This window comes from Limanda limanda, chromosome 17 (assembly GCF_963576545.1).
Source record: "Limanda limanda chromosome 17, fLimLim1.1, whole genome shotgun sequence".
Taxonomy (NCBI): domain Eukaryota; kingdom Metazoa; phylum Chordata; class Actinopteri; order Pleuronectiformes; family Pleuronectidae; genus Limanda; species Limanda limanda.
The window spans coordinates 21,700,288-21,723,986 of NC_083652.1; the positions used below are offsets into that span (position 1 = coordinate 21,700,288).

The 23,699-nt window shown below is 47.0% G+C and overlaps 3 protein-coding genes across 5 annotated transcripts; 1 reads left to right on the forward strand and 2 right to left on the reverse strand.

The window, feature by feature from the left end:
• Positions 1 to 1,657: 1,657 nt before the first annotated feature.
• casc3 (casc3 exon junction complex subunit) lies at positions 1,658 to 8,916 on the reverse strand. The gene is made up of 11 exons (XM_061090500.1): positions 8,731 to 8,916; positions 7,652 to 7,676; positions 7,348 to 7,403; positions 6,629 to 6,919; positions 6,219 to 6,367; positions 5,020 to 5,193; positions 3,990 to 4,894; positions 3,507 to 3,680; positions 3,239 to 3,337; positions 2,984 to 3,150; positions 1,658 to 2,556 (listed from the first exon to the last, which is right to left on the reverse strand). Exons 1-11 carry the CDS (start codon positions 8,914 to 8,916, stop codon positions 2,410 to 2,412), a joined length of 2,373 nt encoding a protein of 790 aa, XP_060946483.1. The 3' UTR covers positions 1,658 to 2,409.
• Positions 8,917 to 9,398: 482 nt separating this feature from the next.
• LOC133022976 (histone-arginine methyltransferase METTL23-like) lies at positions 9,399 to 11,977 on the reverse strand. 3 transcript variants are annotated; one of them, XM_061089888.1, is made up of 5 exons: positions 11,177 to 11,977; positions 10,494 to 10,598; positions 10,188 to 10,425; positions 9,986 to 10,070; positions 9,399 to 9,740 (listed from the first exon to the last, which is right to left on the reverse strand). In XM_061089888.1, exons 1-5 carry the CDS (start codon positions 11,279 to 11,281, stop codon positions 9,572 to 9,574), a joined length of 702 nt encoding a protein of 233 aa, XP_060945871.1. In that variant the 5' UTR covers positions 11,282 to 11,977; the 3' UTR covers positions 9,399 to 9,571. The 3 variants fall into 3 exon arrangements, with proteins under 3 accessions (XP_060945871.1, XP_060945873.1, XP_060945872.1); XM_061089890.1 differs by lacking the exon at positions 11,177 to 11,977 and adding an exon at positions 11,127 to 11,170; XM_061089889.1 differs by lacking the exon at positions 11,177 to 11,977 and adding an exon at positions 10,640 to 11,115.
• jmjd6 (jumonji domain containing 6, arginine demethylase and lysine hydroxylase) lies at positions 11,549 to 16,743 on the forward strand. Its single transcript, XM_061089886.1, has 6 exons — positions 11,549 to 11,968; positions 13,392 to 13,780; positions 14,196 to 14,482; positions 15,448 to 15,583; positions 16,045 to 16,177; positions 16,593 to 16,743. Exons 1-6 carry the CDS (start codon positions 11,840 to 11,842, stop codon positions 16,722 to 16,724), a joined length of 1,206 nt encoding a protein of 401 aa, XP_060945869.1. The 5' UTR covers positions 11,549 to 11,839; the 3' UTR covers positions 16,725 to 16,743.
• The last annotated feature ends 6,956 nt before the right edge of the window (positions 16,744 to 23,699 follow it).

The following is a 23,699-nucleotide window of genomic DNA, read 5'->3' on the forward strand; positions in this document are numbered from 1 at the left end:
AGACTGATATATAAAGGCTTTGACTGGGATGTGCTGCTGTTATACTGCAGCGCCACCTGTGGGTCAAAAGTAGAACAGCCACCACCGCTCTGCACCTGATGCAGAAATGAAAACGTCCCATTTTTAAGTTCAGAGTTTTGATCTTTTGTGTCAAAGACAAAAGTCTGATTTTAAACTCAAAGTGATTTCATTGTGTTGAACTTTGTGTTGAACTAAATCAATTTGTGACGTGAATCCAGGAACTGTGATGTTTTCAGATGTTTGTTTGTTTTGTGATGTTAGAATCCGGTTTGTGTGTTTTTCTTGGTGATGAAGTGATCATTGTGTGTAGCAGTCAAACAGTTTGTCAACATGTGACTGTTGATCCAGAGACACATAACCCATGTTGATGTAACATAACAAAGACAGGGGGGGGGGGGGGGGGGGGGCAGGAAAAGAAGAAAAAGATGAAAACACATTTATTGTCAGTTAAAATCTTTATTGATCCTCTGAGTGGACGACAACGTTCAACACATACTACACATCTTCATCCTCTTCGTCACAGTGAACTGTCGGGTCAGCTCAGGTCAAAGGTCAAACACGTCTTTAAACAGCAGCTCGCGCTCAACACAGGAAGTAGATACATAAAAAAAATAACCACTAAGGAACATCCAATCAGAACAGTCGATCAACACACCATTAACAAATGAGCTGAACCAGACTGACACTGCCCCCTGGTGTCTGGCTGCAGTATAGGTCATAAACCTCCTCCTCCATGAGCAGATGGGACATGGACATAAAAAATAATCAAAGACGTTAAATATGTTTGTCAAAGATGTTTCTGTCATTTCAGTTCTTATCTCACTGATGTTTGTTCAAGTGTTTCTGATCAGTTTGGTTATAATATATTTGACTTTATGAACACTGTTGCACTTGCACTGCATTTTAGCTTAATTTATTTATATATGTATATATAATATTGAAGGAGATGTTGGTGTGTTATTAAGTCTGAGTCGTGTGATGCTACGATCCATCACGACGCCTCCTCAACCCAACACGTCCATCATTCATGAGCTCACCTCGTCTGGCGGAAAGAGGTTCAACTTTATTTCAGAAAGAAAAGTTTATAAAGCATTTTGTGAATTATAACCCAAAGTTCAAAAGAATAGTGACGTTAACGTAGTTCAAAATAAAACTTACAGCATCTCAAACCGACGAGAGCGTTAGAGTTGAACAGTTTACTGGAAAAGATCAAATAAACAACGTTTCCTCAGACATGTGAAACAAATACAGTCATTTCACTCCTGCTTTCACTAGTAATAAAAAAAAAAAGAAGAACAGTATTAGAATCATACAGGGTCGTGTCAAAAAAGAACAGAAACGAACATAGCGCAAGCCGCTCATCTTGTTGCCGTCGCTACTTCTCTAAATGAAATCCATCGTAACATTCCGAGTCCCTGCCGATGTGTTTTCTATCTGTTGCTCTAGCATCATTAGAATATGTTTGCTGCTCTATTTTATCTGCTTCTATTTACATTTAGGTTTTATTTACAGCGGCGATTAACGGCCCCGCCCACGCAGCAGCGCCGGTCAGACATTGTTTGTGCAACGTTTGTGTCTGCAATTGAATTTTCTCCAAAACGACGTTAAGAAGAGTTCTCAACGCCGCCCCCCCCCCCCCCCCCCCCCGTGTTCCTCAGTGACTGTGCAGCTGATGTCTGAGGCCGGCGGACGGACGGCGTGCACGGAAACAAGGCGGCGGCAAACAGTCGATTCCATTAAATTAACCCGGATTTCTGCTTTGGCACGTCATGTGACATGATGACCTGTTGACCAGACTCGAGTTCTTTGTTCTATTGATGAACCTGTCGTCTGTTTCATTGAAGGACCAGTTTCACACAGATGTTCAGTTTACTGACAAAGAAAAACGATAGAGAACCTGGACACAGAAAAGTCTCCACGATGACAAAAAGGAGAAGTCGCTCATAAACCCATCAGGAGATCAGCAGGTGTTAGAACGCGGTGGAATCATCAGCGAGGAACAAGAGCTGAATTCAAACCAGAAAAACAACCGGTCCACAGATTCTGGCGTTTGTTCTTCCTTGTTCACGTTTTCTATCGAGACCTCAGAGAGCGAACATGTAAACACGCCAACCGTCTGTTTCCTCTTTAACGAAACCAACGCTGTGAAGGAAACACAGAAAATAACTCGACCAGACAAACTCAGAGCGGTTGTTTCCTGGTCGACAGTAAACTTCAGGTTAAACCGAACTGGTCTGATGTCGACTCCGAGCGGCTCCACGTCCGCCGGCTTCCTCTGGTTTCTTGAATGTTGCTAAAAAAACACATCGGCTGGAATGAGCCTGTGTGCCGCCGCCATCACGGTCGATCTGCCAAACCGCCACAGGGTCGGAGACAGGGGGAGGGGGGTCACTCTGAGGCAAAGGGCACCTCTGGCGGGGGGGGCTTGACAGTGACGGGCTGGGACGTGCGGCGGGGGGGCGAAGGCTTGGGCTGAGCCTGCTGCTGCATGGTGTCGTAGTACGTCACACCTCCATAGGTCACCTGGGCCTGAGCCTGAGAGACACACACACACACACACACACACACAGTAGAATTAGCACAATGTGGCTGTGACTCGACAACATGTTCCTGATTCACACGATGAGGTCAGAGCTTTACTGTCTTTACTGTGAATCAGTTAAAGACTCAGAAGTTAGCAACAACCAGAGTTTATCTCCAATATTCAGCAGGAAACTTTGAAACATGAAGAATTCTGAACAGTTTGTGGATTTGTTGGAGCAGCAGCTCTTCTGGTTGAGGAAGCAGAGGATCATGGGTAATATCCAGCGTTCAGTTCAGCTCAAACTGTGGTTCACATCTGTAGAAACAACTCAGTCTTTTCACTTCGTCGCTCACAGACCAGCAGAGTTAATCCCCACGTGTGGCAGCAGGGGGCGCCGTTCATCAGTAACAGTTACATAGAGACAGTGGTAACTCCTACCTGTGGGGTGGGGTACATGGTGGGGTAAGGGAAGGTCATGACGCCCGGTGGAGGGTAGAAAGGAGGTGGCAGGAGTTGCTGCGGTTGCCCGGGTGACAGAGACACAGGTGGGCCGGCGTAGAGGGCGGGGTTAGCGATCGGGGCGCCTGATTGGTGTGGGTGGAGACCTGGAGACGAGTGACGCACAGAAAATAAAACACTTGATCACAAATAAATCAGCTTCTGAAACAGGTGAAGAAAACTGACGCCACTGACCCGGGTGGGGGAGGTGCATCTCAGGCTGCACCAGCATGCCTTGTGGTGGGATGGGGGGGGGGCCATCGCCATGAGCATAGATCGGCCCCTGGTACGACACTGAGGAAGAGAAACAAGTTACTAAACACAGAAGCTCTTCAGTGACCTCTGCTGGTGAGAAGGACAAAGTACAACTCGGTCTTCAACAGGTTTCTACACAAAACCTTCACTTGATTTTATAAACTTTTAAACTCTTCACACAAACGTATAAACTTCTTCTTCATCTCACTGGGTTCGTAGTAGTGTCCGTCCATCACTCCCAGGTGCATGGGCGGAGCCGGCTCAGGGACGGCCCTCTGGCGTTGGGAGGAGTAGCGTTTGGCCCGATTGGTGCCGACGCCCATCTCCTCCATGCTGGAGAACTGCGGCGGCCCCCCGGGGATGTGCAGGGGGCCGGGGAGGCCTGCGGACAGAGACATGATCAGCTGGGACTCGGGTTCCGATGGTTAATAGTTGCTGTTGACAGGAAGTGCGCTGCTGACATGACGTCGTGGTATCGTTTGTGTTCAGCCGGGTCGGGAACATCTGAACTCTTAGCTAGGTCTCTGCTGCTAGCGCTCACTTCAACATGGAAGCAGCTTCACCTCAAACATCTCGTCAGGACGTCAGGAGTCTTTCATACTCAGGAAAACCTCTGGTGTCATGTGACTTCATGTTAACAGATGAATATTTGTTTCAAATCAAAATGAGGAGTGAGAACAAAGTGACTCACCTCTCATCTCAGAGCTGATGTACGAGGACGGACTCCGGTTCCAGCTCTGTCCGGCCAGACTGAGTCGAGCCACGTCTGCGTCCAGCTCGGTCAGCCCCCCTCCCCCTCCACTTCCTGTCTGACTCGGTGCGTCTCCCGTCCAGCTCCTCCCCCCGGCGCTGACGGGGGGGGAGTTGTTCCCGCCCACTGTGGTCTCGTCCACAGACGGCTGTTTGCTTCCCAGGTCAGTGGGCCGAGAGCGAGTCCTGCGAGCCAGCGCGTAAGACTTGCGCTCCACCGGCCGCTCTGTGGGAGGAGAGGCTTCCCTATTGGCCACTGATGAGGATTGAGGGGAGGGGTCAGAGGAGGAAGCAGCCGATCCGGACACAGAGCGCTCGGCTCCGCCCCTTTGTTCCTTCTGCTGGCGTCGGGGTGAAGCAGACTGGTAACCGCCAGGCTGCGTCTTCACAGCGCTGGAGCTCAGGTCCTTTTCCTCAACACCTGATTGGCTGGTGCCGCTGTTCTCAATGAGCAGGTAGGGACCGCCCCTTCCTCCACCACCACGCCCTCCTCTGCTGACCACACCCCTGTCGCCTGCAGGCTCCGGATAAGCTTTCGGGCCCTGTCGCTCTCTGGGATGCATCTGGGGTGCGTTCGATTCATCGTTCCTGTAGTGGGATTGAGGTGGGTGGTGCATCTGGTTCTGGTACGAGGGTCTGCTGCGGGGGGGTGGCGGTCTGGATGAGTTGTTGCTGCGCTGAGCAGAGGAGAGAGGGACGGAGGAAGATGATGTGGAGGTGTGGATGGATGAAGGTGGAGGAACTCCTCGGTTCTGACCTCCACCTCCTCCTTGCCAGGATCGGACTGCTCGCTCGCCGCCCCCCCCCTCTCTCCAGCGGTTGTCTCTGCCGGGCGACACGCTCTGTCTGCAAAGACAAGACCACGACTCCACACGTTGAGCTCCTGCAGGTCAAAGTGGCCTCAACCCTCTGGACAGCCACGTGTTTTAATATATTTAAGAAATGCAAGTTTTCAGGACGTAGTTTCTCACCTTGGCCGGCGCTGTCTGTACGAGCGCTCTCCTTGGCCGCCGCCGTTTCTGATGTCATAACCATAGATGGCGATGAGCTCCTCGCGGCTCTTCGGCGCCTGTTCTTCCTCCCTGAACTTGTCGTGATTCCAGCGACCCTCGTCTTTCCACAGCTTCCCTTTCCGACCTTTAGGTCTGATGGGACACAAAGAGGACACGTGGGGAAGTTAAAGGCGCATTCCGCTTTAAACTTTGACATTCAAACATTTCACCACTCAGAAGTAGAGTTGGTGAACGAGCAGCCGTCACACGGTGAAGTCGTCAAAACCACAACTCAAACAAAGTGAGTTAAAACGGTTGTTTGTGTTGAATCTCATGAAGCCAGTCACTCTACACAAAGCAGAAAACCAAATGACCTGTTGGTAATTAGTTTTTTATCTTAAGCTTTATCAAATCTGTCAAAACGAGTAGGGGTGTCACGAAACCAAAAATTCAGTAGTCGGTGCCAATACCAGTAAAATAACACGATTCTCGATGCCAATTTCTATACCACGGTAAAAAAAAAGTGCATTCTTTGGATGTTGTTAATGTCATATACGGTAGTTCAAGGTGCTTGCGCATCTACTGAGGGTTATACGGTAATTGTCGTCGCATGCGAGTGATGCTTTGTTGTGAGACACGTTATGCATTAAATGATAATGCCACGGTCATCTGCCTCACGCCGTGTTTACACCGGACGCTGAAGCCTTAAATAACAGCTGGCTCCCATCCACTCCAATGTTAAACCTTTGTGCGGGTCCCACCGGAGCCTCCGGTGTAAATAACCAAGTGCCGGCGCGCTAGGGATTAGCGCGGCGGCGTTGCTTCCGTGTCCAGTGTAAACCCGGCGTCAAACGCAGAGTACTCACATACACAACTCTTTTTGGCTTTTTAATAAACAAGTCGAGGTGGTGGTGGCGAACGCTGCAGCCGCAGTTGCCGTCTTGGTTTTCTGAATGTAAACGTCGACTGGCGCAGCACCGATGCTAATGCTAAGTTGCTAACAGCTGGCATCGAAGTTCACGGTGCTTCAAAAAATGGGCATCGTCTGTGTTTTGTTATGTTAGTATCGACAGGTATCGTAAGTATCGGTTCTCGTGACATCCCTAAAAACGAGGCGATGTAATGTCACGATTGTTGTCCAATGATGACCTTAATAATAAGGTGGCTGCTTCCTGTACCTCTCCTCCTCCTGAGCTTGACCTCTGACGTCGTGCTCGAAGAACAGACCCTTCCGAGGGATGTACGCCGGGTTTTTTCTGTCCTCGTCATCGTCAAGCTTTTGACCCGGTTTCCCCCCCACTTTGGTTTCCGGGTCGTCTGTGGACTCCTGCACAGAAGAAGAAGAGAGCAACCGTTCAACCGTCGGTTGGCGACCAGCGCGGAAAAACCAACATCACGACACAAGCGTTTACTCGTAACCGTGGATTTGGACGGGAATGCGTCGATATGTAGCACAGTTTACATTCATCTTTTATTCGAGTACATAACAGTGGAATCATATTTTTAATTAAGGACCAATTGTGTAACTCATACTGAACATTTGCAGAAGTCGTGCAGGACATCAAACAGTTTGAAGCCGTGAGTTCACCTGTCCGTCTCCGCTCTGTCTCTCTCCGCTGAGGTTCTCCTTCTCCTCGGCTTTGCTCTCCTCCGTCCTCTCAGACCCATCCTCCCTCTCTGGCTCCTCCTCCTCCTCCCCCTCCTGCTCCTTCTGCTGAACCTCCTCCTCCTCCTGATGCTGCTCCTCCTCTTTGTCTTCTACCTGCTCCCCCTCCTCTCCCGGTGCCGGGTCGCTGGGCGCTGGAGGTTCTGACTCGCTGGCTGCTGCTGCTGGGGCTTCTTCTTCGTCGCTCTCGGCCTCCTCTTCCTCCTCCACTCCCTCCGGACACACAGAACAGGGTTCAACTTTTCAAAGATGCCACCAAAGACACACTTGCGCTTTATCAACGACACTTTATTTATTCAGTGTACATGTTTATATATTAATAACATTTATGTTTTGGTCTGTTCTGTGTTTAACATCAACCTTGGACTGCAGATGGAAATTAGTCTAAGAGCCTCTGGTACATTTAAATGAACCAGTGTGCTCATATAAATAAAGTACCAGTGTCCCGGCTTCACTCTGCTTCCGGGTCATTTCCCTTGGAGACACCTCATCACGAACAGAGCGCCCGGTCGGAACCTACACTTCAAAGCCTTTTACAGACTTTTCTCTTCTACACATTTCACTGGAACTGTGGGAAATGAGTGACACAGGTCTGAACCTCATAGAGCTGACGTCAGTTAGTTAGTTCGTCTGTGATCTACCTCTGAATGGGAGCCGTTGTCCTCAGGATCTGCACTTTCGTAGTCGGACAGGACAGCTGAACAAGAAGCAGAGACAGAGAGACAGATGAGTGCAAGAGGACAAACAGGATTCACAGCATCCGACCACATTTGTCTCCAAATGACGTCACCAGCACAAGATGGCAGCGCCTGTGTCTGACACATTTTGGCGTCTGTGTTTATTTACAGTCAGCAAGAACAACATGCTGTCTTTTAGATTCTGTTTATTGATCCAGCAGTTTAACAGTTATGCAGGTTATGGCTGTGGAGTAATGAATATATTTACCTTCTCCCACTCCATCTTCACTCTCCTGCAAAAAGATGGACAACAAAAGGAATTAGAGATTAAAACATTGGATCAAAAGCCAAATTGATTGAATTGACTCATTACTTTAGCTTGAAGACATTTGAGGGGAATTGTCTGTATATTTTATTTTGCACAATCATGCGTCACCTTCCCAACATCAAGGAAGGAAGTGAAGCGACTGAACGTTCTCCATCGCTGAGCGACTGAGGAAAACCTCATTTCATCCTCCTGGAGCGTGAGCAGCCTCACAGACCCGACCTGGCTTTAACCAGTCTGAAGCTGATGGTTTTATATTTGATTTGAAGGGAAATCTTTGAGCTTTGTTAATGAGACGTGAGTCTGTTTGATAGAAACTTTTATACTTTAAGTACATTTGAGAATCTGTACTAGATACTGTTCTGCAGTGAGGAGGTTGAGTCAGTGCTTTGACACCAGAGTCTACTGGAGCACAGATGAACATGTGACTGGTGTCCACCAGTCTGTCCAGTATAAAGCCCACAGGTCCTCTGAGATACACTGATCCATCACAACCAGGAGCTGTGACCTCAGGTCCACGGTACCTGCTGCGGGACTCAAGGGGAGCCTCCCCGGGTTCGAGCAGCCGGGTGCAGCTCGGCCTGTCCGGCCTGGAGGACCGGCAGCCTACCAGGAGACAAGCCGGAGACAAGCCGGGGACAAGCCGGAGACTACCCGGACACAAGCCGCGTCTGACCGCAGAGCAGGCGGAGCCGGTGGAATGGCCGCTGCTGTTTCCTGTGTGAACTTATTCAACTGGCGCCAACTCGTCCGGCTGTCCCCGGGACTCACGTCCCTGATGTGGATCAAGAAGTGAAGAGCAACCGGTTCAGCTGCGAACTAACTGACCCGGACTCCTCCGCTCACACACCGGGCTGCTTCATTAGGGACTACCGGAGGATTCCTCCGTGCACCGCGGGCCTGGAGGACCCGACCCGGGGGGAGGTGCTCCTTCCCGGGGCGGGTGTCCAGGCTGCTGCCGGGGACACGGAGCCAGCGGCTGGCGAAGCTAACGCTAGCTCCTGCAGCTAGCCGCTACTCACACATTCAGACTCCGCGGTGTTCTTGGCCTCGGGTCGGACCACCGGGACCTCCGCCGGCTCGGGCTCCTTCGCCCGGCTCTTGGTGGTCGGGGAGGCCGACCTCCCGCTGTCCGAACCCGAGCCGGACCCGTCGTCGTCCTCGCTGTCCTGGGACGCGCGCCTCCTCCGTCGCCGCCGGTCCGCCATCTTAGGACTCGAATGGTGGAAACCGGAAGCCTCAAAGCATTGTGGGTAGTAAGTTCTTCTTCACTGGTGTTTTTAAGGCTGCCTCAGACTCAAGTTTTTATCTACTGCCACCTGCTGGAGTGTAAACGTCAATGTCACTGACATTATTTCACCAGATTATATATTTAACACATTTTAGTAGAAAATCTGAAAAACTTTAACAATGATCTTTTGCTTCTTTGATCCTTTAACCAAGAATAGAAATACACAGAATAAATAGAAATAAATAGCAAAATATATCATCAAGAAGTATGTGCATTAAACTGCATTACACTGCAATATTAGACTGCATGGTTTAGCATCATCATATTGTGTTTGATTTTTGTTTCGGCAGCAAGTTTAGTTAGAATGACAAAGCATCTGCTGTGGTTCAAGACGCTAGTACGACATCTAGTGGCAGTGAATATTATATTTAACCTTTAAAATATCATGAAATACGACAGTTTGGGATTCAAAACATTTTAATCGGGATTCATTTTTAAAACACATTTTGAGAAACATATTAAATGGGATCTGCAAATAAAAACTTGACTCTTGACTGTTCTCCTGGGCGACGCACAGAGTCGCTCATCTGGTTATTTCACCGGACCGTCCTCTGGGAGACACGTTGTCCTCTTCAGTCCAAATCCCTTGTGTCCAGTGTGATGATCATCATGTGGACGCTGTGGCTGCCCGGCAGAGTCGATCCGGCCAGCTCAGATTTATCGGCACCAAAGTTTTCCAACTGGATGTCGACACAGTTCATGTTCCATCTGCGGAGCAACGGCTCAATCGACCAATCAGCGCTGAGACAGGACCAAGAGAAGGAGTGTAGAGGTGAGGCATTGACACAGAGCCAAACTGAAACCAGCTTCAAACACAATCACATCTGTTATAACAACTACCACAGAGACATGTGGTTAAAATCAGTTGTGTGTTTTGTTACTTATTGTTTCTATTCATTTATTTGTTTGGTTGTACTTCATTTTATTATGTGCTATATTCTATTCTTCCAGTGGCCTCTAAGGCCCACAGATCCTCACAGGTTCACCTTCTCTCCTGGTACGTGGTCCAGAACTGTGCTCTGGGATTTTTCCTCAGAAGAAAAGCAACAGTCACGAGAACGTCTTCGAAATCTGAAACAAGTTTCAAATGTTCGCTTAGTTTTGTGAGAAATATTGCATATTATATTGGACATAGTTTTCCTTTACAGCTGTGGTTAACTTGCATTCAGCTGTTGAACATGAACCGACCTCGAGGCTCGTAGAACACGTCAGATCCCAGGATGAAGTCCAGGTGAGGCAGCAGGACGAGGTCCGGGGACACCTCCCCCCAGGTGAGACCCACCACGACCACCTCACGGAGGCCGTTCGCTTCACAGCTGCGCCGGCAGTTCTCCAGACACCGCGGCGTCCGGGCGCTGTCCGACAGAATCACCTTCGCACCGCACCGCGCCGCCACCGCCCCGGGGAGACTCACACCGGCCCCGAGCTGTGGACAGAGGACAGGGCTTGAGTTCATGTCTGAGCCCCGGGACATCCAGGTGAAAGCCCCCCCACCTCCAGCACTGTGTGGTCCTTCAGCTCCTCCCGGTGGGTCCACAGGAACTGAGCCAGCACCACCGCACACGGCCACACGTACATGCCATACTGAGGGTCCAGGACCTGAGAGACAGGGGGACAGACCTCAGGACAGGGGGACAGACCTCAGGTACAGACACTGACAGACATTATGACGTCAGTTGATGGACATGTGGACAGACCTCAGGACAGACACTGACAGACATTATGACGTCAGTTGATGGACATGTGGACAGACCTCAGGACAGACACTGACAGACATTATGACGTCAGCAGATGGACATGTGGACAGACCTCAGGACAGACATTATGACGTCAGCAGATGGACATGTGGACAGACCTCAGGTACAGACACTGACAGACATTATGACGTCAGTAGATGGACATGTGGACTGACCTCAGGACAGACATTATGACGTCAGCAGATGGACATGTGGACAGACCTCAGGTACAGACACTGACAGACATTATGACGTCACATGATGGACATGTGGACTGACCTCAGGACAGACACTGACAGACATTTTGACGTCAGCTGATGGACATGTGGACAGACCTCAGGACAGACACTGACAGACATTATGAAGTCACATGATGGACATGTGGACTGACCTCAGGTACAGACAGACTAATGACGTCAGCAGATGGACATGTGGACTGACCTCAGGTACAGACACTGACAGACACTCTGCGCTGTTGTCTTCAAACGTGAACACTTTATAAGCTATGCTAGCCTCGTTAGCTTCGTTAGCTCCCGCGGGATCCATCGCTCCATCGCCGTGTGAATCGACCTCCTCCTCGGTCAGTGATCCGTGAGGCTACGGACGCATTCTCCTGTAGAAACATCAGCAACAGACACTTTGTCTGTTTCCTGTTTCCGCGTCCAGCCTATTACAGGACGGCAGCTCAACAGCCAATCAAATCGAAGTATACGCCTGGCGGGAAGGCACATTCCACCCTCTGACCAATCAAAGCTCTGCTTCCTGAGCCTTTGAAGCCAATCAGGTGTGTACTGTGACACATGGGCGTGTCAGTAGCAGAAGCATCGTGTGTGCAGGCAGCTAGCTGTTGTTAGCTACTGTTAGCTGTTGTTAGCTGCTGCTAGCTGCTGTTAGCACTCTATCATTAAAGAGCCCCTGTGGTCTGGGCTGTGCTGAACAGGTTTATCAGGTTGAAACCGCGGAGCCGCTTCTGCTCCGTGGAGGCTGAGCGGGTGAGAGCAGGCGGCGAGCCGGCGAGCAGCGCAGGCTAGTGGATGTGAGCGTGTGGTAGCCCCGGGTTAGCTTCACAGCTAACGGAGACCGCGACACAAGCCCAGAGGAGGAATGAACCATAAGAGCAAGAAGAGGATCAAAGAGGCGAAGCGGAGCGCCAGGCCCGAGCTGAAGGACTCGCTGGACTGGATCAGACACGGCTACCACGAAACCTTCGACCTGTCGCACCGGACCGTCAAGGTACAAGGAGCCCGGCGGCTGAGCTAGCAGCTAGGCTAGCAGCTAAGCTAACAGCTAGGCTAGCAGCAGGAGTGCAGCTGGTCACGTAGGCACCGGGAAGAGCTGCGGTGTTGCGACACATTCTGTGACCCCGAGAACTTACTTTACATCCAATGTTGTGTTGGCATCAAAATACACTTTAAAATAAAATGTGTTTGAAAGATAACGAGTGAAGATTAAATGTGTTCATCACATTAATGCTTCATCGAACACATCCGAGAGTACATCCTAGTTGTATATTAGGGGTGGGAATTGGCAAAAATGTGACGTTTCAATAGTATTGCGATATTTGGGCCACGATTCAATAGTATTGCGATACTGCAAGTACTGCGATTCGATTCTGCAATATATTGCGGTTCATGTCCCCCATATTATTCAAAGGCATTACAAAAAATGAGGAAAATAAGACTGCTCAACTCACTTCAAATGTCACATTTAATTCTGTGAACAACATTGTCTTCTACACATTAACTGAAGTGCAAAAACGTTGTCCTTGAACATTCAGGACACAGGACCTTTGTCATTATTTTCTGAATAGGAGACCTCTCACATGAACACTGAGCTCAATCATATAAATAAGAGGAACCTAGAGCTTCAATCAAATTGAGACCTGCAAGGTCATGACCCAAAATGTAGAATTAATTTGGGAATATTGGCATTTTTGTTCAGAAAAAGGAGTTGGTCAACATGCTCAGATGTTAAAGCTCCTCTGGGCCGTTACTATATCTCCTGCAGTGAAGAACATCCTTTCCACAGACACACTAGGTATCTTTTAAACTCTGAAACTCTCCTCGTCATGCTTTGCCAGCCAGGGGCTGTTACATATATAATTGTAAATAAATATTAAAAAAAAATCTCTCTCCCTCACTCACTCGATATAATCGCGGGCGCAAAATATCGCGATACTGAACAGAATCGATTTTTTCCCCCACCACTAGTTGTATAGTGGATTTATCATCTGCAGCATAAAGCGGAATACGATAACAACTGCTGAAATATAAACAAGTACATTAACTAAGTATTTAACTTCATTCATTTTAACATACTCATATTTAGTTAGATGTGTTTTCCTGCACTTCATCATTAGAACTAACGTGGTGCTGCAGGGATGGATTCACTTCTGTTCACATGATGTCACATCTACTCCGGTCAATCATTGGTCACAAACCAACATGATCACAGCAGCAATTCCACATAAAAACTAGTTTGTGGGATTTAATTAAATATCTGTCTAATATCCAAGCAGCTGTAGATTACGTGTGAGGTTCGTATGTTAATGATTTATCTTGCTGTGATTGTTCCTCCTGCTCCCTCACCAGTTCTGTAGTACTCAGTTTGTGCTCTGACATTGTGGACCAGTGAACTGATGTTTGCTGTGTTTCAGGACAACGTGGAGCGTGTGGACACCCTCCATCTCAGCCCTGAAGAGTTCATCCGGCGCTTCGAGCGACCCTACAAGCCCGTCGTCCTCCAGAACAGCCAGGAGAGCTGGCCCGCCCGAGAGAAATGGACTCTGGAGCGACTCAAGCGCAAGTACCGCAACCAGAAGTTCAAGTGCGGGGAGGACAACGACGGCTACTCGGTGAAGATGAAGATGAAGTACTACATGGAGTACCTGGAGAACACCAGGGACGACAGCCCGCTCTACATCTTCGACAGCAGCTACGGTGAACACGCCAAGCGCCGGAAGCTGTTGGACGACTACCAGGTCCCCGTCTTCTTCAGGGACGACCTCTTCCAGTTTGCAGGAGAGAAACGCAGACCGCCGTACAAGTAAACACCAAACCTCTGTGTAATCTGCCCACGTTCATATTTATTATCAAAGACATTAACATTAATGGTGACAATTACTTTAAATAAATATATGAACATGGACACAAAAACACCCAGTTTTATACTGACACATGAATAATCCTAAAAAACACTGCAGTAGAAATGTTCCTCAGTGTCTTCTCACTTCCTGTGATGTCACTTCCTGAAGAATCTTCTGATGCTTCCTATCTTTAAATCTTATAAAACCTCAGAAGTTTGAACAATAAATTCACTTTCCTACAAAGACCTGTAGACGATGATAAAAAGTGTTGAATTTAAGTGAAGTTTAAAAGACTACTTATATTGAACTCGTTGAAACCTGCAGATCCGTTAAATGGCTCTGAGATAAAGTGTGAAATCGTTTCCTCCACCACAGATGGTTTGTGATGGGTCCGGCTCGCTCGGGCACAGGGATCCACATCGACCCGCTGGGCACCAGCGCATGGAACGCCTTGGTTCAGGGTCACAAGAGGTGGTGCCTGTTCCCCACCAACACGCCCCGGGAGCTGATCAAAGTGACCCGAGAGGACGGAGGCAACCAGCAGGACGAGGCCATCACCTGGTTCAGCGTGGTCTACCCACGCACGCAGCAGCCCAACTGGCCGCCAGAGTTCACGCCGCTGGAGATCCTCCAGAAACCCGGGGAGACGGTTTTTGTTCCTGGTCAGTGAAGAAACACCGTTTTCTGTCTCCATCTTTATTTAAACTCTGTTCTCTTTTACAAGCCAACCATTCAGAAACCAGACTGGTTACCTTGTACCTTCTCAGTAGCTCAGCACCTGCGTGACCTAACGGGCGTGTGGACTGAAGGGACAGAGACATGTGACCACATGCAGGGACACGGATATGGCCTCGATCCCCTTAATGCCAACAGAGCTAATGTGATGAGCACAGATTAAACCCTCAGCAGCTCCTCGTGCCTCGGTCCAGGATCTGGACTTCACCTGTGTGACTGCAGATTAGAACTTGGTCACAGTGAGGACAACACGTGGTTCTGAACAGTTAAATGCAGCTTAATGTTTTAAAGATAGACGTTTGCTATTTAACTCACCAACCATGTTAATTTACATAAGACCCTTTTCATAATCATAGGTTAAAAAGTCTTTAATTAAAAAAAGCCTTGATGGTGTCAGAGCTTCTGACTCTTCAGTTCAGTCTGAAGCTGAACATCAGGTGTGACCGGTTCCTCAGAGCCGAAGAGGAGTTCTGGGTCTGGATCAAACTGAACCGGGTTCTGTTGCTTTGCAGTGAAAACACTTTGGGTAGTTTTGGCTTTTGGATCAATCACAGGAAGGAGAGACAGAATTAAACCATAGAAGAAGAAGAGGTCCTCACCTCTGACGATATAATGTTTGAACCATGAGGACGTTCAGTTGGTGCATTTGAACTAGTTGAACTATAGATGTTTTATTTCTGTTATTTTATTTTGTTCTGTCCACATTAAGTTCAGTTTTACCTGCACTGTTGAATTTAAATACAGATGTTTTGTCCTGTCACACGTTTCAACCTGAACCAACAAAGTATGAAGCGGCTCTAAATATCAGATATGATTTATTGTTAACGTCTGATTTCCAGTCGTTGAGTTATGTCCCCTCTGATGTTAATGGTAACCAGCTGTGTGTGTGCAGGTGGATGGTGGCACGTTGTTCTCAACATGGACACAACAATCGCCGTCACTCAGAACTTCGCCAGCACGACCAACTTCCCCATCGTGTGGCACAAAACTGTGAGGGGCCGACCCAAGCTGTCCAGGAAGTGGTATCGGTAAGATTCATCTCCGAGTCACTCACAGCTTCAATGTGTTGTTGATAATAGCTCGTCCATACCGGCCCTCATCACCAGAAGATCTGGAATCTCCTTGTGTTTCCAAGTTGACGTCTCCTCTTCTTCATCCTGAGATCTTTGTGTTCTTTCAGTTTCACGTCCGTCACGTGTTAGAAACCTCATCCACGAGGACATGTTACACACACTTTACCAGGAAGCTGCAGGAGAAGATCCAGGACATGTCCAGAGACACTGACTCAGACATTTGATCTCACAGACAGAACATGAGAGGAACATGTGAGGAACATGTCTGGAGCATGTCAGAATCGAGTTCAAAGTTCAGGGAAGATCTGAAAACCGCGATGAGTTTAAAATCGACAGTTTGAGGATGTGTCCTGATTCTTCTCCATCCGAAGTCGTGTGATTTCACAGGCTGACAGTTTGTTGTTTTGTGGTTTCAGTATCCTGAAGCAGGAACGGCCCGACCTGGCGGTGTTGGCAGACGAGGTCGACCTGCAGGAGTCGACAGGCATCGCCTCAGACAGCTCCAGTGACTCTTCATCATCGTCCTCCTCCAGCTCGTCCGACTCTAATGTACGTGCTCAAACACTGGATCTGTGAAGACAGATCTGTGGATATTTATATTAACGTCATTGCAGGTGGTGGAAGTGAAGGGAGATTACTGAGACCAGGACTAGTTAGTGGACACAAATGTCCCAGAGGACATGAAAGATTAAATCTAAATCTATCAAAGAAACTGTAATGTAAACACAAGGTGTTGGATTTGACAGTGAAGTTCAATTCACATGCACATTTCCATTTAAACACGACGAGGCGTGTTCCTGCCGTGTTTGACCGAGAGTCTGAAACTGTTGCACAGTCATCAGCTGTCACGTCAGCAGTGAGTGCAGCCAACAGGTGCTCACATGCGACACGCGTGTCCCGTCGCTGTAACCCAACACGTCTGTAGCATGATGTAACAGTGTGTCCGTACACTGTGTCCCTGCAGGCGGAGTCCGGCTCCGAGGGAGACACCATGTCCCACCGCAGGAAGAAGAGACGCACCTGCGGCATGACGGCCAACGGAGACACGAGCGGACAGGACGACTGCATCAGCAAGGAGAGGAGCTCGTCCCGGTGACGTCCCGCCTCCGTCCACCCCCCCCACCCCCCCGCGGGGACGCCTTCTCCAGCGGCTTCAGGTTCAGTGTCTGAATCCCAGAGGGACAGCCATCTGGCTGCCTTTAGAGCCAAGATGGCTGCCGCTGAGAAGCAAGGTGCAGATCAAGCAGGAGGATGGACACCTGCCACCATTGTGCTTTAAACACCAATCACGATTTTGTGTCTGATGTGTGAAGACAAATTCTAGCCAATCACAGACAGTTGTTGTTTGGAAGGTGGGTCTTTAAAACTCTGCTGTTTCCTTTTGTGAGCTTGTGCTGAGACGGAGAGAACGGGACGTTTCCGCGGGTTTTATTTAAGAATTTAATCTGTGGACAAGTTCTGCAGGTTAAATCTCTGAAGTGGTTCTGAACGAGATTATCTGTGCACGTAAAACTTTATTAAACTTAACAGAAAACATGTTAACGATGACGTCACAGCAACAAGTGTAAATCAGAGAATCTGCAGCTCAAGAAAACTCAATTTTTTTCCTTCAATTGGCCAAAAAAGGACTTAGAGATTTTAAAAAATTGAATTTATTTCACAAAAATATATTTCACGTCATGAATTAATTTCTGTATCAGTTATTGTTTGATTTGATGGTTTCTCTAGTGGTTTTTCAATCCAATACTTGAAGTCTGACTGACGGGAGTTAAATTCTGCTCAGTTTGACAATAACAACATTTAAAAAGTTACTAAAATAATGATTAAAGATAATTTGATGGTTGTCTGTCGTCTGAAGCTTTCTGTAATATTATAATGTAAACACAATCCTGGTTTTACGGTTGAGGAGCAAAAAAACATAAAATCACGTTAAGTTAATAATAAATCAACTTCGCCCCCTGGTGGCTGACTGCAGTAGAGCTCATAAACCTCTTCTCCTCCATGTTAGCATATGGGACCAAACAAAAAAATCTAAGTAGACGTTTAATAATTTAGAACTATATATTTAAATTGATAATTAACAGCTATCTAACTGATGTTTGTACTGTTTTTGATCAGTTTGGTATTAATTAGGTATTTGATGATATAAAATTAGGCTGACACATAGTGACTGACAGCTGAGACTGACTCCTGATTGGTTAAGAGCGACTCTTTGTCTATAGTATGAAATCTTCGAATGATCTTTTTTGTAAAACACCGAGACATAAAGATCAGATATGGCAGCAGAATAGTTGAGGAAACATGAGAGAAGAACCACTCGTTTTCAGAAACCTGTAAAACGTGACGTCATCAACAGTCGGAACCGGAGGAATCTTAAAATGATAAATGACGGAGGTGATGGTTTGTGTTGCACGTGCCAGCTGATGTCGTTTCTGTGGCTTTAGACTAAAGTGCCTATAAAGTTGGTTGTGGGTCTGTGTTTTTACCTGAGTCTTGTGTAACGGAGGCAGAGACCTGCTCGTCACACGGTTCCTCCTCCGGTGAAGCTCCGTGTGGGAAGAGGTTTCACTGAATGTGTGATTGTTGCTGCAGATTCATGTTGATGTGAGGATGAGACCCGGCTGTGATCAATAAAATCTTTTGTAATGACTTGAGCCAGTGTCACATTGTTTTAGTGACGTTTTGTCAGCCGACCTGTTTGTGCGTCTCTGTGCCGGAGACACCTCGTGGCTGCATGTGTCCACATGTCTGAACACAGTGTCTCAGCCACGCCTGGAGGGAGCTCGTTCAGATTTGGTACAAATGTTCATTCAGACCTAGAGAAGAACTGATGAAACTCCTGTGGTCAACGGTCAATGAATGTCCCTATATTAAGAGAATCAGAATCAGAAGTATTTTATTGCCAAGTACGTTTACACATACAAGGAATTTGCTCTGGTTATTGGTGCAAACAATGAACATAGAAACATAAAAACGCAATAAATACAACATGCATAGGAGAGCAATAAAAAATGGGAAACCAGTATATATTTACTCACTGTTTACTTCTTATTTACTCACTTTTTACCAATATTTATACAAAGTAACATTTATTTTGAGATAAACATTTCTGAATAAAAATATATAAAAAGTGAAGTAAAAAGTGAAATGCTAAATGCAAAACAGTTAACAGTGTCATATTGCAATATGCAATGTAATGCAGTATAATATAATATGATATGATATAATGTGTTAATTTAACACATCCTAGAGGTGTGGGGGTGGAATAAAAGTCCGAGTCAGGTGGGGGTCCCGGGCCTTGTTGATAAGACCAACTGCAGTCGGGAAGAAGAGTATTAAGAGTACATATAAAGAAACTGTGTTAAAGTTAAACGGTTGATTTAAAATGTAACTTCATTTTCTTTATTATCAGTCTTTTGGGCTTGATTTGTCCCTGACTCTTTTTTATTTTGAAAGGTCAACATAAGCCTTTCCTGTAGCGGCTTTGATTGTGAAGGGGAAGCGGATGTGTGGTCGGATCAGCTGTTAGTATGAGTGCGAGCAGTTGAAGCTCAGTGTGTGTGTGACAGCAGCAGGATCAACACACACTGACACACACGGACACACACTCTCTCCCTCACTCACTCATCATGGACCTGGACCCGAGCTTCGTGGTGCCCGCCCTGCTCTTCACCGCCGGGGCCGTGTACTTCGCCTCGTCGCTCCTCAGTAAGAAGCTCCAGGCCGACGCCGCCGCCGCTGCCGATGCCCGGAGCAAGAAGCCCCAGGTCGGCTACGGAGACATCGTCCCCCCGTCCCGAGCCCTGGGGCGGCCGAGCCCACCCGAGCCCGAAGTGTCCCCGGTGTGTCCAGCCCCGGCGGAGGAGATCCGCGTCGTCCCGGTGAAGGTCAGTTTAGATTTATGATTATTATTGATCAGAAGCTTGAATTAGTTGATTAGTGAACAAAACCAGAAAATCACATTTAAAAAAAGGACTTTAATTTATATACCTGTTTTAAAACAAAAACTTTAACTAAATATTGATTAATACATCTTTCTTATTCATGTATTACCTGATCAAATTAACTGAGAAGCAATCATTTAAATCAATAAACCTGAGATGAGTCAATTCATCGAATAGTTTTTTAACAAACTAACAAAAGGATAAAAGCGAATTAATCTCAAGTTCACTTCAATTAAACTTTGACAAGAAATCACAGTTTGACTTCATTTCAACTTTTTTTTACATAAATGATTTTTTATTCAAGACAACTGTGATTTCTTGTCAAAGTTCAGTTGAAGTGAATGTTAATAACTTGAGTTCATTGTGTTGCTCAGACCTTTGTTGAGTTCTGGTGTCGGTGTGAGAAACGAGTTGTTTAGCAGGTACGAGTTCAGTGATTCTCACGTTGATGAAACCTAAGAGAATTCTTAACATCTTGTTTTCCTATTAACAATATTCTTGTATTATGGGTCAGCCTGGTGTCCACACATGTCCAGCCTCGAAACCAGAACCTTCTGTGAACGCTGCTTCCTTTTACCTTGAGAGCTCCAGGTTTGATGGTTCCCACCTTGTTGGACATCAGGCGTGAACGGTTCCTCAGAGCAGGAGTTCTGGCTCTGCATCAAACTGAACCTGCTTCTGTTCGTTAACAGACGCTTTAATGATGTTACCATGGCAACCAAATGAAGCTTTATTCAATTCCACTTACTTACAATGGCACATCCTTATAGAACTTTGTAGTTAGGGCCCGAGCACCTCCGGTCCGGTGGGAGGCCCTGTTGAAATTGAAATGATGACTATTATTATTATTGATTATTTTTCCGACTATAGAAGTGGCTTTTTGAGGGCTTCAACGTGCTCAAAAAGTTGCTAAACTTTGCAGTAAATTAGAAAGTGGTGAAAATGTACGTATTCTTGAGTATTTGGAAATGGGCGTGGCAAAATGGCTCAACAGCGCCACCTGGAACCCAACCCCTAGGTTTCCACATAACTGATTTTCACCAAAATCGGGACAAAGGTGTAGTTTTGCTTTATCTTTGAAGAAATTGTACTTTCTTGATTCTTGTTGTTCTTGGTTTGTTCCCTCGGGGTTGATGCACTTATTGTGAGTCGATTTGGATAAAAGCGTCAGCTAAATGAAATGTAATGTAACTGACCACACCCCCACGTCAGATGGCGTCTACAGACCAATCAGAGTCAAGTGTAGGTAGACTCCGCCCACGCAGGTGATGACGAGAGGACGTATCTATTCAGACTTAATTCTTTAGTCCCTAAATTACAATGTGAAACCAAAACTACCAGATCAGATGGAGCTGGCTCTGACGCCCCCTGGTGTCTGGAAATAGTTAGTCCGTTGACCCCGATGTGTTGGATCTGTTTGACCTTTGTCCACTTCGAGCTGCGTCCTTTAAAAAGACAGAGGAATGTGCTTACTGCCGCTGAACATGCTACGGTTACATGGGTCCTATATTTACACATGTTGGTGGTGTCACATGTCTGAAATGGACTGTGGGGGAGGGTGTGTCCCCTCCACATGACGTTTGACAGCTGGGACACAACCCTGGGCTGGACGAGTCTCTGATTCTTCCACAGTGTCTTCAAGTCTCTGATTGTCCCACAGTGTCTTTACCAGAGCAGTCGTCCTCGAGCGATGGACACAGTGTCTCTACATGTCCTCATATTAACGAGCTCCACTGCTGGTGTGTTCAGAGTCCCGGAGGTTGAACCACAAAGTCTCGTCTCATGTTTTCATCTCAGCGTGAATCTGAAGCTCTGACTTTGTGGATTTAATGTTCAACCACCTGATCAGAGACAGTGTTTGTCTTTTGTCCCGACGGCTTCCTCACATGTCTTCTGGAGTCCCTGTTGTCTCTGATGTGTTGAATAAGAAGTGAGACCTTGTGAGTAATGATCCGTCAACACGCTGTCTGCGGACACGGTGGTCTGAGCCAAATATAAAACAGACCTTTTCTGCGTCTGCAGCCACACCCTCCTCCTCCTCCTCCTCCTCACCTTCCCCAGCACGCACACCCCTCAGCTGTCGGACCGCCGCCACACTGCATCATGGGACATTGTGACCACATAAAGGACGCCTGTGTCTGAAACACAGAGTCCTGTTGTTTAATGACTGAAGCTGTGACACAACATCAACGCCGCTGCTTCGACCTCTGCTGCACAAGTGCTCCTCCGGGGTCTGCAGCCTTATTTAACGTCCTGGGTATTTAAAACCTGAATTAAATCTGTAAAACCTCCGTTAAAATGTAAATCAATAACCATAATAAAGCATAAAATAACTGAAGTAGTGTCAGAAATTGAATAAATACATAAATGTACATTTTTCACCCAAATGTTGGGAGTTGAAGAGGTTCACACTTCCTGTGAGGAAGGGGGGGGGGGCTGTAGAAGAACTCTCATGTTTCCTGCAGAGTCAGTTTCTGAGTAACTTTATTTCTGTCTAGAACAAACTGAACCAACGTCCTCGTGCTGCACATGAAGGAGCACCGATGTTTCCATAAAGTTCATAATTAAATCATCAAAATGTAATCATCTAATCCTTCACAACATAATCTGATTACATATAATAATTATTACCTCGCTTTATTCTGATTATGTAATTCTGATTCTACGTAATCTGTTTACTATCCAGCATTGCACAAGCGTGATGTAAGTCAGTGTTTATTTAATTTGTTTTTCATCATCAGAATCAGGGTTTATTGCTCGTTAGGTTTACATATAAGATCAATTCTCTGCATAGATATAGAAATATAACAAATAGCAAACAATATAAAATATTAAAATAGTATAATCACTAGAGAATATAGAGTTTGACTGATCACATTGATGGTTCAAGTAAAAACGTGGATGAAACAAATGTCCTGAGGTCTGAGGACGTTTGTCTCATTTGGACGATCTGTTGGTCTTTAACTCTTAATGATCAAATGTCCAAACTGTCTCCTGGCGTCTTGCTGCTCACACACTCTCACGTGGACGACCCTGCAGGCGCATCAGCCCTCAGTTTGGCTCTTTGACATTTATGTTGTTAGCATGTTGTCCTGTTCCTTCTTCTAGAGTTACAGTCCGGAGTCTGGAGTTGGCTCCGCCTCCGGCCGGGCTGCAGCTGAATCAGGTGGAGAAGACACTGAAACTGTCTCAGAGTCTCAGGACGTTCGGCTCATCTGGTGGATGAATCAGTTTCAGATTCATGATGTGATCGGACTTTTAACTGTTCTTCTCTCGTTCTTTGAACGTGACTCACGAGTTGCTGCTGTCGGTTCAGATCCATATATGGAAACATGCGAGTCGGAGGCAGCTGATCTCACACATGCGTCTTCCTCATGTTCCACATCCCAGAGACGACAACAGAGCAGCAGCAGTGTGTGTGTGTCAGGGCCGCAAAAATGAAGTTGTGTCTCTAAAGTTAATTTGTCATGTTTCCAAAGTGTGTTCTGAGGAACATGTGGGAACATTGAGGCGAGGGGCGGAGCCTGTAGAGCAGCAGGAGGCGGGACATGAGGTATGAACTCTGAGAGTCCTGTCATTGGTTCAATCAAAGAGGCGACGCCTCACAGCTGAGAGGAGAGGAGTCTGTTTGATAGAAGCTCGGCCTCAAGAGAACTCTGGTTCTGTGATGTTAACCACGTCTGGTTATTCCTTCCCTGTCTCTATCTGAAGGAGACGTTGAAGGAGACGTGTCCCACACGTCAGATTCCAAACAACCGATTCACTCCGAGGTCACAGAGACATTTACTCTAACATTGTGTAGTGTCGTCATCAGCAGAGCTCGCCATGCTGGGGTCTCGTGGTGTTCGCCTCAGGCTCCTCCACTGGAACCACTTCCTGTTTAGCGTTTGCTGGACGTAGCTATGACGTAGCCAAGAGTTTTTCCATAATTTGCTCTAATGCTGCTTGTTTGATTCAGATCATGAGGAACTGACTCGAGTGCCCATCGTCCTGCTGAGTCATGAAACGATGAGTCAGCTCTTGTGTCTTAAAGACACAGGAGCTGAAACCAAGTGTTTGAGACAGAGGCTGAAAAGAGGAGCTGCAGCAATGGACTCGATGAGGAGAGTGGTGACAGAACTTTATTA

Coding starts and splice junctions, on each gene's coding strand:
- casc3 (XM_061090500.1), bottom strand. CDS start 8,916: ATGGCGGACCGGCGGCGACGGAGGAGGCGCGCGTCCCAGGACAGCGAG. Junction 4,895..5,019: donor TACAGACAGCGCCGGCCAAG/GTGAGAAACTAC, acceptor TTGTCTTTGCAG/ACAGAGCGTGTCGCCCGGCA. Junction 3,151..3,238: donor GATGCACCTCCCCCACCCGG/GTCAGTGGCGTC, acceptor ACTCGTCTCCAG/GTCTCCACCCACACCAATCA.
- LOC133022976 (XM_061089888.1), bottom strand. CDS start 11,281: ATGGATCCCGCGGGAGCTAACGAAGCTAACGAGGCTAGCATAGCTTAT. Junction 10,599..11,176: donor TGTCAGTGTCTGTACCTGAG/GTCAGTCCACAT, acceptor CCTGTCTCTCAG/GTCCTGGACCCTCAGTATGG. Junction 9,741..9,985: donor ACCACGTACCAGGAGAGAAG/GTGAACCTGTGA, acceptor GTCCTGTCTCAG/CGCTGATTGGTCGATTGAGC.
- jmjd6 (XM_061089886.1), top strand. CDS start 11,840: ATGAACCATAAGAGCAAGAAGAGGATCAAAGAGGCGAAGCGGAGCGCC. Junction 14,483..15,447: donor GGAGACGGTTTTTGTTCCTG/GTCAGTGAAGAA, acceptor GTGTGTGTGCAG/GTGGATGGTGGCACGTTGTT. Junction 15,584..16,044: donor CTGTCCAGGAAGTGGTATCG/GTAAGATTCATC, acceptor TTGTGGTTTCAG/TATCCTGAAGCAGGAACGGC.